The following is an 18,340-nucleotide window of genomic DNA, read 5'->3' on the forward strand; positions in this document are numbered from 1 at the left end:
AAGAAAAATTGACTCCCGCTCGGTCGAGCGGGTCATGATCTAATACAAGAGTAAATTGGCATACCTTTCTTTTCCTATTTGACCTTTTTTAATGCCAGACTTCTTTTTCATTGTCTTAAAATGATTTGACGCAACAAAATTTGCACCCAATTTGTTGTATGATGCAGTTTGTGGCAGGACTGCATGAACCAACAATATACAATGTCGCAGTTTGGTAGAAGTTTCGCAAACTAAGCGGTAGAGCATGCCAAATCCCAGTCCCTACCAATTTGATAGGGTCCCAACCATTTAGTTCAAACCGGTTAGGTATGTAAAACTGATGCTGACATTAATCAACCTACAAATAGTTTTATTTTGGTAAAGAACAAGGAAAAATGCATTGTTTTCATACTCAACTAGGTTTGCGGTCAAACCGGTAAATAAGGTAACACATATGAAATTCAGTCTGAATTTAATGAAAATAAAGTTAATTTAAAATTAACTAAAACCCCAATAATCTACTATTAACATGTGATCGGATAATGATTGACCTAACAAAGACAAAAAAGCTGATGTTATTTTTAACAAATTGATTGGCTTTGTGATATATTTAAATCATTTGATTTTTGATAGTTTAAAATTTTATAAAGAAAATGATGATAGAGAAAATACGAATTCTTGTGATTCAATATTAGTTTGTTTCCGTTATTGATAATCAACTATACGTTTAGTAATTGTTTATTAAATATTTAAAATTAATTTGAAAATAATAATTTGTCAAATAATATATTATTTTGAAATTATGCATGCCAAATGAAAATTAAAATTAAAATTAGTAGTTTTTAAATATATATACTATTATTTGAGAAGTGATTTTTTGCATTGGAACTCTCACCTTAAAATTTAGAGCAGTTAAACTCCATGATGTCATCGATGAATTTTTATATATAATTAATATATGTGAAAAATTATATTAACAATATTAGATTTAAAAAATAATATAATTTGTACTTATCTTGAAATAATATTTTTATTATAATTTTTTTAAAATATAAAACAGTTTATAGTTAAATATTAATCAAACAGAAACATTTGTATAAATATATTTTCTAAGATATTTTAACATGTATAATAATATGTATATTTTAATGAATTTTTTTGTATTATAAATAATTTGATGTCTTATTTAAACTTTTTGAAAATATAAATAATAACTTATAATGCTGATTTTTAAATTAATAAACATAAACTAATAAGTATTTGTAAGACAATTATGTCCGGATATGCGGACAAAATATCTAGTGTACTAATAAATATAAATATTTTTTTTTAGATATTTTTTTTTGAGTCACAAAATGATCATGTAGTCTAGGATGTATTCGGGTTTAGTATCTCGGTCAGGTTTAAAATATTGGGTAAATGAAAAAGACCTGATCGCTAATATATATCTGCAGAATAATCTGGTTTTCAGAGACAAAAGTGAGAAAAACTTTTCAAACTATGGCGCTACAATTATGGCAAATTCTGAAAGAAGCGATACTTGCTTTCTTTCTTTACTCTCCGCTAGTCATCTTAACTGTCCTCTCTCTCTTCCTCGTTCTCCTCTTCGTAATTGCTATGTACCAAATGGCCTTAGGCTGGTTTACTTCGCTGCTTGCTGATCTGAGGGCTAGATCGTCAACTACAGATGAAGTGCCACGAATTCCTCAGCCTGTTCAGGTTGGTGAGATCACGGAGAATGAGCTTAGGCAGTACGATGGCTCTGATCCTAAGAAGCCCCTTCTTATGGCCATCAAACATCAGATCTATGATGTAACTACAAGCAGGTGAAACATCTTAAAGTCTTTCTAAAATTTATACAGGAGAAGGTTTCTTCTTTGTTGTCTTCCCATAAACAGCCTAACGATTCAATTAGCCAAAACTCTCAACTCATGTCCGAGCATTTGGTTGAATTTTAACAAATGTGGACTGGAGCTGAACCAACTGATCATCTTCTTATGATTCTCTTAGAATGTTTTGTGTTTGTAATGAAAAGGTATCCATTTCTATTGGTTTGTAGGATGGCCTATGGACCAGGAGGACCATATGCTTTGTTTGGAGGGAGAGAGGTAAGCAGAGCTCTTGCAAAGATGTCTTTTGAGGAGAAAGATTTGACTTGGGATATCTCTGGTCTTAGTTCTTTTGAGCTAGAAGCTCTTCAGGATTGGGAGGAGAAGTTCATGAGCAAGTATACCAAGGTTGGAACTGTCAAAGTGACCGGTTCAGAAGCCGATTCGGGGATTCACTCAGATATAGAGATCGGTTTAAATGTCAACGTAGAATCTCTAAGATGATAATAATATTTGTTTCATTATCTCAAAAACAAGTTTGCTGATTAATAAAGCATTTTATGAACTGCCCAATGAGAAAGAGTTGTTATTGCAAGATTATAAGGTTGTTAAGTTGGCTTGTTACTTTTAATAATATTAATTCATTCATTTCAAAAGAACTACGAAAACATCACTGGTCACACAATCTTAAACAAAACTAAAATTCATATAAAATACCAAAACACCATGTATTTTGAAATATCAAAAACTCTTCAAAACATCATCTATTTAGGAACGGAAAAAATATCTATTTTTTCCTTATGAAACACTGATACATATTATCTTTTAGAAACTTTTTTTAATTAAAAGTCACAAGTTTTATTTCATTCTGTTACTAAAATGTATGCCATTGTATTTTAACACCAGTCTATGGTTTTTTTCTGAAAGAATTTTTTTTCACTGCATGTTGAGATACTCATGGCATCTTTAACTCAGATTCTGGCCAACTACATGCTTGCAGTAATACACGGAAGACAAGTTTCCGTCCCATATCCTTGAGATGAACTACATCTATACTAAAGCAACACCAGTCTAAGTTTTGCGGGCGGAATTGGTGGCTCTTCAATGCCTAAGATGAGAACTAACATCATTATATATTTTATAGCCCTTTCAAAGATGTTTTGAAGTAAAGACTTGACTTGGGATATATGTTGTCGTAGTTCTTTTGAGCTAGAACACTACAAGACTGGGAGTACAAGTTCATGAGAAAGCAGTCTGGTCCTACGATTTGAAGGGCTGTAAGTATAGATTTTAATCATTATTTTTCAATAATTTGGAGGGCCACCAAACCTTTGTATATTAGTTTTTTAAACTTTGTGGGTACATAAAAGTATTTTAAAGAATTTTATTCTATATTTCATATACTTCATTTTAAAGAAAAAAAATGGAGTTTTACATTCGATTGTTTACTAAAAATATACTTGACATGAAAACAATAAATTAGAAGAAACAACAAAATATTTAGCAATTTGAATTTTGATTCTACGTATACTTTAAATTTCAGTTCAAAAAAAAGGAAAGAAAAGATTTGTAAAAGAATTTTATTAGAGATCCTAAAATATATTCAAAATGACATATTGAAGTCGATCCAATACCAGCTTTAAAATACCAAATCAATGGGATATGAAAGCGGTCGATTGTCACATCTTTTCATGTGCTCCCAATACTTACGCCGTACTTCTATCCCGTCTAGTCAATTTTTATTACAAAGAATCATTTTGTTCTCATGTGTTGCTTCATCATTCATTACTAATGGACAGTGATTGTTAATGACCGGTCTCGAGAAAAACTTATCGACTACCAAATAGTCTTTTTTCGTTGACTACCAAATAGTCAAATACTATGTAAGTAAATATATGAAATTAAAAGAACTACGAGACAAAAGACTGGGGGGGGGAGAGAGAGAGAGAGAGAGAGAGAGAGAGAGAGAGAGAGAGAGAGTGTGTGTGTGTTTGCTGCACATGTTTTCATGTGATTCTAATACTTGCACCATTTTATATCCCGTTTAATCCAAGCCTCTAATCAATTATTTACTAGATCATTTAATTTTCAAGAGTTGCTTCGATTCAAGAATATCAGATTCCCTTTTTTTTTTTTTTGCTAAAATATCAGATTCCCTTATTGATCGTATGGTGTGTTCAAACAAATGATATTCGATTTCAAAAGTATCACACTTATTATGGTTTAATCAAACTTATATTATCACGAGAAAAGCTTAACATTTTATTTATATTTCAAAATTAGTGAAATTGCTGTAAAATAATGAAAAGATATGTTTCTGATATGAATTTTTTTAATAAAAATTTTGAATTCAAAGCACTAGTTATATTAGTTAAACTTATCTAGTTGTACTAGTTACATGGTTCCTAATTGTAGTTGTTAACACGTACACATTGTACTAATTGGAACTAGTTTTCCTTCCTTGTCCTAATCATACTCTTTTTAGTAGTACTCGTCCTAGTTAGACTAGTTTTATAATGTTCGTAATGTATTAGTTGTACTGTATTATAACAATCAAACAATTCTTCAAATTGATCGTCTTACCATCGTTTTGCCATGTGTTGCATGCATAGCTGAAATGTGCAAAAATTATTGTTATTGGACCCAACTTCTTCCAGTGAAGTGTTTGTCGTGGTAGCTGAGTTAAAGACGTTGTAGAATGCGGTGGTGGCATAGTGTCCGCTGAATTGTGTTTATGGATTTTCTACTGACTAAAACTTATGACAATAGTTTATCACAAAATTAATACATATATAATCAAAATCTAAGATGTTTTTTAATATGTGTGACTAATTACAAACTTACAAGTAGATAAGTTAAATCAACATTTTCTTTGTTATCATATTTAATTCAATCATCTAAGTAAGTCAAAATAAAATAATAGCAAATTAAAAATATTTTTTATTATCAAAGGTCCCTCAGAAAAATTGATCCTAAATGTATAACACCCGAGCTGGCCGAGCACTAGTGTATATATATATGCATAACGTTCTGACTTCCAAAGACAAAAGTGAGAGAACCTTTTCAAAATATGGCGCTACTACAATGGAAAATTGTGCAATTTTTGGAAGAAGTAATACATTACTATCACGTTGCTGTCTTGGCTGCCGTCTTTCTCGTCCTCGCTCTCATCAGCGCCTACGGCATTTACTATGTTATCTCAAGCTGTTTTGCTTCGCTGCTCGATTATCTGAGGGCTAGATCGTCAGCTACAGTGGAAGTGCCACCGGTTACTCAGCCTGTTCAGGTCGGTGAGATCACGGAGGAGGAGCTTAAGCAGTACGATGGCTCCGATCCTCAAAAGCCTCTTCTTATGGCCATCAAACATCAGATCTATGATGTAACTCAAAACAGGTGAAACTTCTTTAACTCTTTCTCCTTTGAAACCATTGAGTTGTTCTTGTTGTTTATGTCTTTTGGAACTCATGTTCGTTTTTTTATTCTGTGCATGAAGCGTTTGCGTTTGTAATAAAAGGATATCCATTGCTATTACTTTTGGTTTGTAGGATGTACTATGGACCAGGAGGACCATATGCTTTGTTTGCAGGGAAAGACGCAAGCCAAGCTCTTGCAAAGATGTCTTTTGAAGAGAAAGATTTGACTTGGGATATCTCAGGTCTTAGTCCTTTTGAGCTAGATGCTCTTCAGGACTGGGAGGACAAGTTTATGAGCAATTATGCCAAAGTTGGAACTGTCGAAGTAACTGGTTCAAAAGCACAAATCACATCTGTGTCTGAACACGCAGAGACCAGTGACAAACATGCCCATTTAACCAAGCAAGAGACGATTGTCGTGGATAAGAATGATCAGACTTCCGTTTCGGGAGTTTACTCTGATATAGAGGCCGGTTTAATTGTCAAAGTGTAATCTCCAATGATGTTGAAATTTCAATATATATCTTTTTTTTACAGCATTTCGATATTAATCTTTGTTTCATTATCTCAAGAATCAAGTTTGCTGATTATTAATCAAACATTTATGAACTACTCAATGAGAAAGAGTTGTCATTACATTGCAAGATTACGAGGTAGTCGAGTTTATTATACTTGTGATTATGAATTTGCATGATGTATATGTATGTATACAATAAAAACTCAATAAATTAATAAAGTTGGAATTATAAAATTCTGTTAATTTATAAGGTTGCTAATTTATATAATTTTTTTTTAGATTTGTATATTTTTAAACTAAGAAGAATAAAATATATTGGTTTCATGGTTTATATATTGATTCAATTTCACATATTTAACTTTTAATTGTTTTAATTATATTGTTTGGTTTACACAAAATATAAATGTGTTATTACTTATAATCTGAGTAAATATTATCAAAATATTTTAAAGTGTTAAGAAAACATAAAGATAGATTTTACTATTAATATAAACTAAACAATACAATGCTTTTTTTGTATTTATATATACTATATATAAATTAGTAATTTTTTGTTCTAGTAGGACCTCATCTTTACATTTTTTTAAAAAAAAATATTATTTTATCATTTTATCAATTTACATTATGTTTTAAACTATTCTAATTCGGAACCATGAAATTTATTCATTTATCGTTTTTAATTTATAGAATTTTAATTTATAGAATATAAATTTATAGAATATTAATTTATATAGTTTCTAATAAATCTGATCTTTTACTACTAAATTCTCTTTTATTTTGGTAATATAGTTTTTTTGCTGGTTTCTTAATTTTATCCTGAATATTATTAATCATGTCCTTACCGTTAAAAATGACCACATCCTTTACTTAACAATTTACCATTAACGACATCTTAAATCTCAAAACCCAACTGTGGAGAATCAGCCAATGTGTGCACTAAATCTGTCAAGTTTCAAGATATGTTTGTATATATGAATGTTACTTTTATTTAAAGGTACTAAAGCTGAAGAAAGCTGCTTTGATGATCCCATTGGTTCCTAGATAATGTTGGGAAGCAAGCGCGAGAAAGTTGACGTTAAAAAGGGATATGTTCATGGGAGAATCCAATGTCTCAGTGAAGCTGATTTTTTTTTGTCACTGAAGTCTTGAAGTCTATTAAGAAAGTTGTGATAGTTATGAATCTTTGAATCGTTTTGCAGGAAAGGAGTTTAGATGTTAACATGGCTAAGAATGTTGGTCTTGAAGGCTCTTTTGACTCCTGCAGGTTGGAAGAATGGTTCAGATGGGAATGCACAACGACATAACTCAGTTCCTGCAGCAAGGTGAAAGCTACATCGAGTCCAGAAACAGTCCCCGAGAACAGCTTTCAAAGAGGATTTTGTCCGTTGGTACTGGTTCAAGTGACTCTATTGAGAAGCTAAAGATGAAATGAAAGGCTTAAAGAGGCAATCAGAGATAGAAAAACAGTCTTTAAGGAAACATGAGATAAAGGAAAGCAAATGGATACAAGACTTGTCCAAGGAAGTTCGTTGTCTCACGGGTGAAAGAGATGGAGCTCTAGAAGAATGAGGTTGGAGAAAAGTAGAGAAGCTGATGCTGATGCTGAAAGCAGATTGAGATGCATCAGCAATGATTCGAGCAATATGACCGAGATGAGATGAACTGTGAGAAGGATTTGACTAGTAACATACTAACATTAAAGCCGTGTTCTTTTGGTCGACGCTGCCGCAGCGTCCGGCGTCGAAGAAAATACAAAGGACACGGCTTTTATTGTGAATGAATCCTCCTTTTCAGTGTTTATAGAATAGACGCTAACAGCACCGCAACCTAAAATTCACGGAGATCTGTGACACTGTGGAATCTCTGCGTCGAAAAAATGGAGGTCGCGGTTGTTTTTTACAAAACGCAGGGACACCAATTAAATGAAATCCCGTAAATAAACTGTTTTCTTTGTATTTTCTTTGACGCCGGACGCTGCGGCAGTGTCGACCAAAAGAACACGGCTTAAGTTGCAGTTGCAGAGGACACAAGAGTCAAATTTGATTCTTGCTGCAAGAGATCTTAATGAGTTGTACGAGGAGAAAAAGAATGAGATATCTTCTCTAAATAGCTTGTTAGAGGAAGCTAAGAAGCTTCAAGAGAATAAGGAAATGGATTCTGGACACAATGAAGAGATAGATACGCTAAAGCAACAGATGAAATTTTAGACTGGGTGTTAGGATCTTACATAAGATTTTTTTTTTCTGAATGATCTAACTTGGAAAACGAGTCCTTAAAGCAGAAAGTATGCTCAAAAACAGTACTCTGAATGTTTTATTACGGTCAATGAACTCGAGAGTCGGGTGAAGGGAGCTAAAGGAAGAGCTTGAAGCACGAGCTTTCGATGAAGATCTCAACACAATGACGCAGGGGAAAAAAAAACGAACAAGAGCAAAGAGCCATAAAAGCAGAGGAAAACATGATGGAAAAACGCTATAACAGCTTGTAATAGCTGTCAGAAACCTCAAGAACGGTAAGAAGTTTTAGTATTTGTAAAGCTTGCATGCGAGTACTAACATCATAGAAAAGGAATACTATATGAATATGGTCCCATTAATTAGCATCGTCAAGAAAGCGATAAAAGCCCACTTACATAAAGATTGCTCCACACTGAATGTCTAACTGTACGGTTGTGTTTGCTTCTCTACTTCCAGACCAGTTTTGTTTGCCTTCCAGATCCATTCACAGCGAAGGATAGAGTCTGGAATGAAGAAAAGAAAAAAAAATGGTGTTAATGAATGTAAATATGAACAAATCCAACTTATAGAATCATACAGAACTAAGGTACCTGTTTTGCTCGCTTATCAATTGGCGTAGTCGACCTAAGAATCGAGTCAAATCTCTCGTTTTGTGGCGAGGCTGAAGAATTCTTGAACCGCTTCTGCTTTCTCTCTTCTGGAACTCTGCTACGAGCATTGCCTCCTTTATGCTTGAAAAACTCTAGCATGGAAGGACTCTTCCTCTTGATATTAGGTTTCTTTGGGTCCCCTCGAGCTTCCAAACTAGAGGGAGTGATATAAGAAGGAAGAGATTGTTTCTGCTTCCTTTCTGTACTCCTTTCTCTGACTCTGTTGAGGAAATCAACAGTCCAAGGAGAACCTTGTACTGGATCTGGAGAACGGATTGCGTTTGATAGTGGAGACCCACCAAAATGTGAAATCTCTTCTTGAAATGGATGATCTGTTGTGGAAACTGCAGATCTCCGTGTTAAGACTTCTTCCAGAAGAGTCCGTTGCCGTTTTGCTGGGAAGTTATCAACATAGCCACGCGAAGGAGTAGTTGATTCGGTGGGTAGCCTTTCAGAATTGAAGTTAATCTCAGCTGACGTTGGGAAGATAGGCTGGATAGATCCAGAGAAAGATAACTTCCTTGCAGACTTGGATTTTCTCGGATCTTCAGCAACATGAGAAACTGTTGGAGAGTACCTGTTATAAGCAGGAGAAGGAGGGAAGTCTTCCTCGAGAAACTTATTATTCTCTATGTTGATAACTTCACCTTTGAAGTCTCCCATGAAGTTCTCTGAGTTTCTAGTGTCGTGCAAGTTAGCTTCTCCCATCACAGGAAGCTTGCGTCCTCTGTTCTGACTCATGAAATCATCGGTAACGGGTAAACTCCAACTTTCAAATCCAGGAAGGTTTTCCTCGACTCCAAAATCATTCTCCCAGAACGTGTCCTTTGATGAAGAACCAGGTCCTGAGTTCTTGTCAAACCTCTCAGGATCTTTAGATGGCCAAGAGTCGTTACGATGAATGATCCCAGAAGGTTTGAGAGGTGCATCTGGGAATTCAGTGACAGGGTCAAAATGAAACATCTCATGATCTCTAGATGACCAAGGATCGTCAAGTTGGAAATCCCCTGAAGGCTTGCGCTTCATACCAGCAAACTCTGTCGAGGGAACACAATGGACAAAGTCGTCCATATTAGTCTCATCTTTCCCAGTAATGTACTGTTTCCTTTTCGAACCAGAATGGACACTGAAATGGTGGGCGTCTGAGTCATGTCCAGAAGATACAGAAGAAGAGCTGTCTGTCATTACAGATTTGGAGTCTTCCCTCGCACCGTATCTGGATAATGAACTGAAGAGTTCAACACTCTCTTCAGGTACATGGTACTTTTGCAACATTTGAACCTTGCTAGTATGTGGGAGCTTCATGAATTCGAGAAGTGATCCAGTAGATGACAAAATTACATGAGCTGTCAGTGGATTCACGGAAGGAAACTTGGTGAGAAATGATTCTGCAAGAGATTCTGACTCGGGCATTTTGGCATGGACTTGTGAAGATTTAACAGAAGATTTGATACACCTCAGTATAATTGCATCAGTTAATTTAGCTGATGATGAGCAAAAGATCTGTAAATTGATTCCCAGGCTGCCAGCTGCTGCATACAGTTCGTCAGAAGAGTCCATTACTGTAGCCAGGCAAGTGGGTTCCCCCTCAAAAACCTGCAGGGAGAAAAAATAACAATAATTTTGAAGATGTGTTGTGGACTCATTCTCCAGTTTAGAAGAAACCATGGCAGACACATTAATGGCACGAAGCAAAGTTCAATTATATTTACCATAACACAGGTGCTGAAACCGAAGCTCAATGACGTCAAAACATTGGTTGCGATATCCCCAATCCATGAAAGTGAGCTTGAGGAAGCACCAATAGTTGCGTCCGACTTCTTACTAACACTTCCACAATCATACCAGACTAGACAAATCGCAGGACTTAGCATCAGGTCCACAGGTAGATCGGAATCGCGCTCCACAACTTGCACTCCTTCTTTTTCCATTGCCAAGACCTTTTGATATGTACTTCTTCTGGATATTATCATCTCCTTGTCAACAGTTTTTGTGTTCACTACAATCACAGCTATTTGGTCAGAGAGAACTCCCTGCTCATTTATCCCAATTTTTCTTCCAGATTCTCGAGGCACGAAGTCAGATTTAGATTCCTTCGTAGATTCTGAAGATTCAGCGGAACACAAACTTTCAAGTGGAACAAAGTTCAACACTTCTTCCAACCACCCAGTTTTCGTCTCATATTCATCTCCCTACAACAGACATTAAAGTTCAGTACTAAGTTCATATTTGGGACATGTTACATTCAAACAAACAGTTATATTACAGGCAGTTATGGAAGAAATGTGAAAACAATGTTATATTCCACAGTACATAGTGTTGAACTTGTCTAATTCCCAGACACTTACTGAAAACATTATTAGTGATATAGGTAGCTCATCTGCTCTGGATTAGAACCCTTCACTCACAGACTTCAACCATAACAATACTATCTAAATATGTGATCTTTATTGTTTGAAAAGTTTGAACGTTGAATGATGCTTACCTTTACCATTTTGAGACTATAAGGTACTGTAACACCTGCAGAGAGTTGCCCGCACGCACTGGACATATCCAGCTCCACTTTTATAAAATGAAAGCAAGGACAGGAGTCCAACTTTAAAGGAGATGAGACTCTGGGCGACGCATTTGGACCTCCATATTCTACAATGACGGTGAAATTCTCCACACGAAAAGATGGAGAAATGCGCCTAGAATAAAATAGCAAGAACTAGTTAGCTAGCTTGCCTACTCTCCAAAAGAACAGTTTAGCCAAAAATGTTGAACAAGAATAGATAAAGGTATGTTTCTTAGCATGAAAAGATCCAAAGAACAAGCAATTCATACAATAATATGTCATCATAATATGTCAGAGGTTTAGAAGGAACAGTATTTAGTTGTATCTAGCTCTTGCAATCATCATAATAAAAGACGCCTACCGTTATCTATCAACAAATTTCTTCACTATCCACCTCCCATAAAACTCAGTTTTCAAAGGCTATGATCATTGAGAGAATAATACCATAACAAGAAATGATACTCACTCGTAAGCGACAAGTAGACAGTCTGTGGTTGGCAGGATACAGAGTTCTGTTGCTTCGTTAAGATTCGGTTGATTTCCACTTGGGGACGGACTGTTGAGCTCATTGTAAGATAACCCCATAGACACCAATAGCCTCTTCAGCGAGGACCAAAAAACTTTCTCCGCCAAAAGTAACGCTTTGGAATTCCCACGGACACATTTTGACTGTAAAATCCCATGGATGACAGCTAGGGATGGATGTGATCTAGTGATGTCTCCCTCAGTTGACATGTGTTCTGATTCAAATGATGAGTAAAGCGTGTGCAATCCTAGCTTCATGGGATTTGAGCTCCGACATAGCTTGTTAAGATAGAGATATGCCACACGGATACCAAAGAAACATAAATACCATGTCATCTGTTTAATTGCTAGTAGCAATGCAAACGTGAAAGTCTTATCATCCGATGACCATGTTTTGTGGACATTTGCCTTTCGTATGCAGTCGATAAGCTTTCCTTTCGAAATGCTGAGTAACTTCAGTTTATCTTCTGATAAAGTTGAAATCAAATCTTCATCATCCTTCACGAGAGTTAAATAGCTCTTCTCAAAATCCCGAACAAGGGCCAGAATATTTTCTGAAGGGCGCACACTGTGAACTTTCATATCCTCTGTCTTCGAGCTTGGGTGCATGCCACCACCAGATATACATGGAGCCTTTGAGTCAGTGGACGTAATTTTATGGTTGACAGTCTTAGCAGCTTCGACTCTAGACTCAAGATTCTCTTCAATCACAGCTTTCTGAGGATCCATGAAAAAACTTAAGTCATCAAAAGCAGACATTGATTTGAACAACATGGCAGCCTTTTTGGCATGATCATCCCTTCCACAATCACCGGCTCCTGTTTCTGGACAAGGGTGTTCCAATAAACCATGAGAAGTATTGACTGGAGGATGCTCATCAAGGGTAGATATACCACAAAAAGGTTCAGTGCATCTCTCTACAAGTGGCTGACAGAAAGCATCTTCAGAGAGCACGAAATCATAAACCCATTTGTCTCCTTCTAAAGATTCCAAATCATAATCAATGTTGCATGTAACTATTTCTTCAGACAGATAATCACAAAAATGGGCTTCATGGCTGTGCTTTGTCTCCTCAAGAAGGTTCAACGGCAAGTATATGTCATTTGATGCAGGAAAGGCTTGAGGCTTGATCTTTGACAAATAATTCTCATAAATGAGTTCCAGAGATCTTGTCATCTCATAATCATGTAAGATAGGAATTGGCAGAGACTTGAAAGCATCATCTGCGAAGGCAAGTTCAGAACTGACAACTAATTCATCGAAATTCTTGAAGTTCATCTCTTCACTGAACATCCCGGGACATATTTCTGGTTCAGTGGCTTGTTGCAGACAAAGGAAGCTACCAAAAACATCATACATCTCCACATCCAAGATCTGAACTTCCTCAAAACTTACCGAGACCACATCAACAGCCAGCTTTCCCTGTCCAAACTGAAAGCTTTCCACAGGATTTGGTATTTCCAAGATAGTCACTATATCAATCTCCTGCGGTACCACATCAGACTGGACACTCTTGTTTGAATAGCAATCCGTAGAGAGGATATCCAATATATCATAACCCTTAGAGCCTATAAGCTCCTTAGAATTCAAACCGAGAGAACTCTCTGTATCCATATCTCTGGGCTCAATCGTTTCAAGAACAGCAAATACTTTATCAAGCATAGACAGGCTTGATAGTTCGTTCAAGTTTACTTCATCCACTTCTAGAAGAGGAAATACCGCATCTCTGAACCATGGTCGGTTCTTGCGGAAGCATTCATCTTCTTTCACCGAAGTACTCTTCTCCGTAAAGTAATCAGAAGAAACGCAATCAACAGAATAAATCTTCTGTTTGATGTCACTTGAGTTCTTTAGAACAACATCTGACTCCTCGAACTTAACCTGCAATTAAGAAAAAACTATCCAAATTCAGATACAGAATTAGCGTAACAAATCTCCATGAAACTATTTAGTTACCGGCTCATTTCGGATCTCTAGAACTTTGGAGAGGCATTGGAGATCCTCAATCTTGGATGAGAGCTTATTCTCCTGCACATATAAAGATACATTCATACCACAATGAAGGAGAAAACCACTGAAAACTGGTACGTGTTTACAATAAAATACCATTTCGAAATCCATCTCTGGAGTCTCCAGCTGAACAATGTTAAAATCTAGTGTAGCTTTCTCCTCAACGGCATCTCCTTCACTCTTCTGCAATAGATCAGTACTTAGATTATTCTAACTCAAATCGGATTACTGTAAGCTATCAGTTATCTACAGATCCAACGAGCAATCTAGGGATTTCGAAATTATCACCTCGAGGAACCGAGGATCTCCACGGCGGAGAATAAACCTCAGCTCGTCTCCGAGGGAGGAGTAATCCATCTCGAAGGCTCCATAGTCGACGCTGACGCGATCGGGAACCACGTCGGAGAGGAACCTCGACAACGCATCTCCGATTGGAAGATCCTCGATCGGGAGAGAGAAGCCTTCGACAGGTTCGAATCGGAGAAACTCTTCTCTCGTGTCGCGGAAGAGAGGAGGCGGGAAATCGTCGGGAGCCGGGAGGTTGAGGAAGCCTAGGGCTTCGTATACCTGAGAAGGTGGAATGGAGAAGTAATCGACGTTGAGAAATCGACCTCGCATCGTCCGGACTCTTCGTGGATGTGACTTGTGAGACGACTGCTGCAACGGAGACGACGGCGATGGAGGTGGTGATTTTGAAATTGGCGCTTTAATTCTTGGCCGATCGATTTTAAGAAATAAAATAAAACCGAAATCTCCTACGGTTTCCGAAATGTGGAAGAGAATGGAAAAGATAGGTTTAGGCGATCCAGTATCTAATTGGGTTCGGTTCCGGTTTAATCGAATTCTATTCATCTGATTTTTTGTTTGGTTTAGAAAGCTTGGTGATATGATTCAGAAGTGGTAGTTAAGAGAAAAAAAAAAGCGACCGAAAACTAACAACTAACAATTTTATAAACTTAATTTTTTTAAAACTTCAAAAAAACAACATGTTTAAAACTTTAGAAACAAATATACTAAGTGAGAGGTCCGGATAACTGGATTATCAAAAAAAAAATATATATATACTATTTTCTAAAACAATTCTTTTGAGATCATAATTAAACTACAAATGCAATTGTTAAAACACAAAATATAAATTAATAAATATGACCAAACACTGAAAACATATATTAAACCAAGTGGAAATTTTAATACTTTCGTATCAGCACAAGTAGCAAGTAAGAGAACTACAATTTACTTGAATACCAAAGTAGTACGTAGGCAGATATGCATGAATGTTTGTTTATCTGGACAACATTCAGATTCAGATATGTATTGCGGATTTTTGAGTTTTCAAGTATATCTTTGTAGATTTAATTTTATTATTTTATAACTAAAGATCGTGATCTTGTTAATAACACTCAGGTTCTGAACCCAAGCATTGAAGTCCGGCCGCACAATATTAACTATAAACTCGGCACCAAAATATTGAAAATACGATTTTGGTCTAGCTGTTCTGAGGCTAAGTTTTACTGTGAGAGGGGCTGGGTTAGACTACAACCAGAGCCGGACCTGTCAATTTAGGGGCCCTATTCCAAAAACAAGAACTGATATATTATAATTTTTGAATTCTACCTAAGAACCAAGAGTTTTCTCTGTTTATTTTTAACTTTCTTAAGAACCAAAAAAAATTGTTTCTAGTGAAAAGAAGCTGAGAGGATTTCTTGATCAGGAGAAAAAAAAGAATGATTTATTATCATTTAAACTATAACTCTCCCTAACCCACCTAATATTCTATTACATCTCTACCACAAATTTTTTTCTTATCAACGTTTTTATGCTCATATGTAATCATACATACATGAACATATAGAAAAAAAAAAAATTGGGGGCCCCATATAGTGGGGGCCCCATCCGAATGTTTCATGACACTATGTTCAGGTCCGGCTCTGACTACAACACCTCAACGCATAGGACTGGCTCTGCATATATCATTCGGATTCAATTTCGAGTTATAGTTATATTAGTTTGGTTCTAATATACCAAAGTTAAAAACAAAATCTAAGAAAAATCATAAACAAAACATAAGAAAAAATATACTTGAATTCAACAGAAACTGATTCAATTCTACATAGTAACTACATTGCAAAATTCACCCTAAAATAGTAGAAACATAGTTTTAGAATTAGATATTTGCCAATTTGTTAACACTAGCATGTGACAAACAGCTTGACCACTAAACTTATCCATGTCAAACAAAATAAGAACAAAACAAAGTATTGAATGTAAGATGAATTCTGTCTGCTATAAATTCAAAGTTGTAGTACACAAACTAAATATCCGAGATTAAAACAAAAATGATGATAGAATAGTTGAAGGATTTCTCAAAAAAAAAAATAGTTGAAGGATCTGAATGATATCATTCGGTCCAAGTTGCCACCAAAAATTGATTGTCGTCTCAAAAAATGGGCAAACACAATCAGTGAGAGACAGTTCCATCATAGTTATTTGCTGAATCCATGAAAAGTGCTGATAATGTTTAGGGATTGTTCCTTGCTGAATCCATGAAAACACACAATCAGATACAGTTCCTCCTTTAACATTTTGACCAAAAAAAAAAAAAAAAGATACAGTTCCTCGCAGTATTTATTTTCTATTTTTATTTTTTATTCTACTAAATCATGTATTTATAATATTTAATCATAAATTTAGATTGGAAATTAAATTTTTCAGTTATAACAAAAAATTAAATTTTAATAAAGTATTATGATATAAATTTTAATTATCCTTAGGAATGGGTCATAATTCTTTCTAATTCTAAAATTTTAGCACTCCTTAAAACAAATAAAAACTAATAAATTCATAAAATATATAAAAAATATTTGGAATTATATTTTCTATTAAAATAAACTTTTTAAAGAAAAATAATCTCATGTTGTTATTGTTCATTCCTAGGGTTTAACCTTTGACCATCTTTTATGGTAAAAAAAGACGGTCACAGATCAAGCTCTAGGAATGAACAATAACAACGGAGAATTAAAAAATTATTTTAAAAGAAAATTTAAAGCTTGATCCGTGGCCGTCTGAATATTTGTTCACTTTAACTTCTTTTTGGTACCAAATGGTATAATATATATTTGTACATTTAAATTTATTGCATAATTTTTAATATAACATTCAAGCATAAAAAAAATATTTTTTACTTTTGTATAATTATATTTTGTGATTTTAATTTTCTATTATATCACAGTTTATCCGTATATACAAATTCAATATTTATAACTAATTAGAAATATATATATGTGAAAACATTACACCAATAATTAATGAATATATTATTTTATATATTTATTATTTTCTACTCCGTATAATCCGTATATGACTGTGATTTTCTACTTTATTATTTATTATTAATAATTATTAAAAATATTTAATATGTTTATTTGTATGTTATTAATATAATATATTCTGACTACGTATCAACAAAATCAAAAATTTTAAACCCCAAAAAGTAGCATTTTATTTAATGTGATTTAAACTCTCAAACATATTCCCAACTATTTACAAAAACAAATTTGATAAAAACATTTCACAAATCATCTGTTAAAATAAAATTATATAATATTACGTTACAGTGACTCTTTATAAAAATATTGAAATAAATATTTTATTATTTTTAAAAAGTTTAAAATATTAAAACTCCTACATATTTGTACTATTAAATTAGTTAAAAATCAGCTTAAAAATCTTAATTTAATTCTCATCAATTCAACAAATATAACTCTTTATAAAACATAGACAAAATATATTGAGAGAGAGTAGGTTTGAGAATTTGGATCTTTGGTTAGGTACGGGTTTGTTTCTTTCATATCTTGATCGGTTTGTATCTATAATTATATATATATATATATAATACATGTAACTTTTTGGTGTATACCGGATCTGACTCAATTCTGATATTTTGACCCTAAAAAAACTTAGATACAAGAAAACTAAAAAATCCAAACTCTGAACAAACACCCAAAATTTCAAAAAATACCCAAAAATTTTCAAAAGGCTGATTAAACTAATTTTATCCAAAATCTGACATGTTGAACCAAAATATACCTAATACACACAAAATATTTTGCATACTTTGAGTATCCGATTAGGTCTCGGTAGGATCCAGACCCCAACTGAGACCTGCATGTACAAGAAATACCCAATAGGTGCTTTGCCATGAATTTGGACCCGAACCAAACAAATATTTTTGGATCGGTTTTGGTTGAGTTTTTTTTAGTTCAGATTAAATTTCCAGACTTCAAAAAGAGATTTATAAGAATGCACATACAAAATTCAAAATAAACAAACCTCTAAATTATATGATTTTAATAAATACTTTGTAAATAAAGATGTATAATCCCAAATACTAATTCATATTAATTTTTGTTTATAAATTTAAAAAACCCGCGCTTTCGAAGCGCGGATCAAAATCTAGTATATTATTTAAACTAGGAAACGACATTAGATACTTAAATCAATTATTTCAATTAAGAGAAAACAAGCATACTTACATATAGATTCATAAATATCTCAATCTAAGTGGTATAACTAAGGATAATTTTTATTTTATACTTTCTCTTTTAGTAATATAAATATATATCA

At 34.3% G+C, this 18,340-nt stretch overlaps 3 protein-coding genes across 4 annotated transcripts; 2 read left to right on the top strand and 1 right to left on the bottom strand.

Moving 5' to 3' along the window:
- Window positions 1-1,373: 1,373 nt before the first annotated feature.
- Window positions 1,374-2,395, top strand: LOC130509343 (membrane steroid-binding protein 1-like). The gene is made up of 2 exons (XM_057005190.1): window positions 1,374-1,805; window positions 2,039-2,395. The coding sequence occupies exons 1-2, from the start codon at window positions 1,480-1,482 to the stop codon at window positions 2,310-2,312; spliced, it is 600 nt and encodes a 199-aa protein (XP_056861170.1). The 5' UTR covers window positions 1,374-1,479; the 3' UTR covers window positions 2,313-2,395.
- A 2,333-nt stretch (window positions 2,396-4,728) lies between these two features.
- Window positions 4,729-14,404, bottom strand: LOC108844712 (protein SHORTAGE IN CHIASMATA 1). Of its 2 annotated transcripts, XR_008943520.1 has the most exons (9): window positions 14,006-14,404; window positions 13,814-13,900; window positions 13,664-13,735; window positions 11,649-13,588; window positions 11,111-11,315; window positions 10,338-10,817; window positions 8,566-10,221; window positions 8,371-8,478; window positions 4,729-5,180 (listed from the first exon to the last, which is right to left on the bottom strand). XR_008943520.1 is itself a non-coding variant. In XM_018618004.2 (8 exons), exons 1-8 carry the CDS (start codon window positions 14,333-14,335, stop codon window positions 8,422-8,424), a joined length of 4,827 nt encoding a protein of 1,608 aa, XP_018473506.2. In that variant the 5' UTR covers window positions 14,336-14,404; the 3' UTR covers window positions 8,296-8,421. The 2 variants fall into 2 exon arrangements, 1 of the variants encoding a protein (XP_018473506.2); XM_018618004.2 differs by lacking the exon at window positions 4,729-5,180 and having other exon boundaries at window positions 8,296-8,478.
- LOC108845462 (membrane steroid-binding protein 1-like) lies at window positions 4,879-7,170 on the top strand. Its single transcript, XM_057006431.1, has 3 exons — window positions 4,879-5,201; window positions 5,354-5,702; window positions 7,003-7,170. Exons 1-3 carry the CDS (start codon window positions 4,879-4,881, stop codon window positions 7,168-7,170), a joined length of 840 nt encoding a protein of 279 aa, XP_056862411.1.
- Window positions 14,405-18,340: the final 3,936 nt, after the last annotated feature.

This window comes from Raphanus sativus, chromosome 3 (genome assembly GCF_000801105.2).
Source record: "Raphanus sativus cultivar WK10039 chromosome 3, ASM80110v3, whole genome shotgun sequence".
NCBI lineage: Eukaryota > Viridiplantae > Streptophyta > Magnoliopsida > Brassicales > Brassicaceae > Raphanus > Raphanus sativus.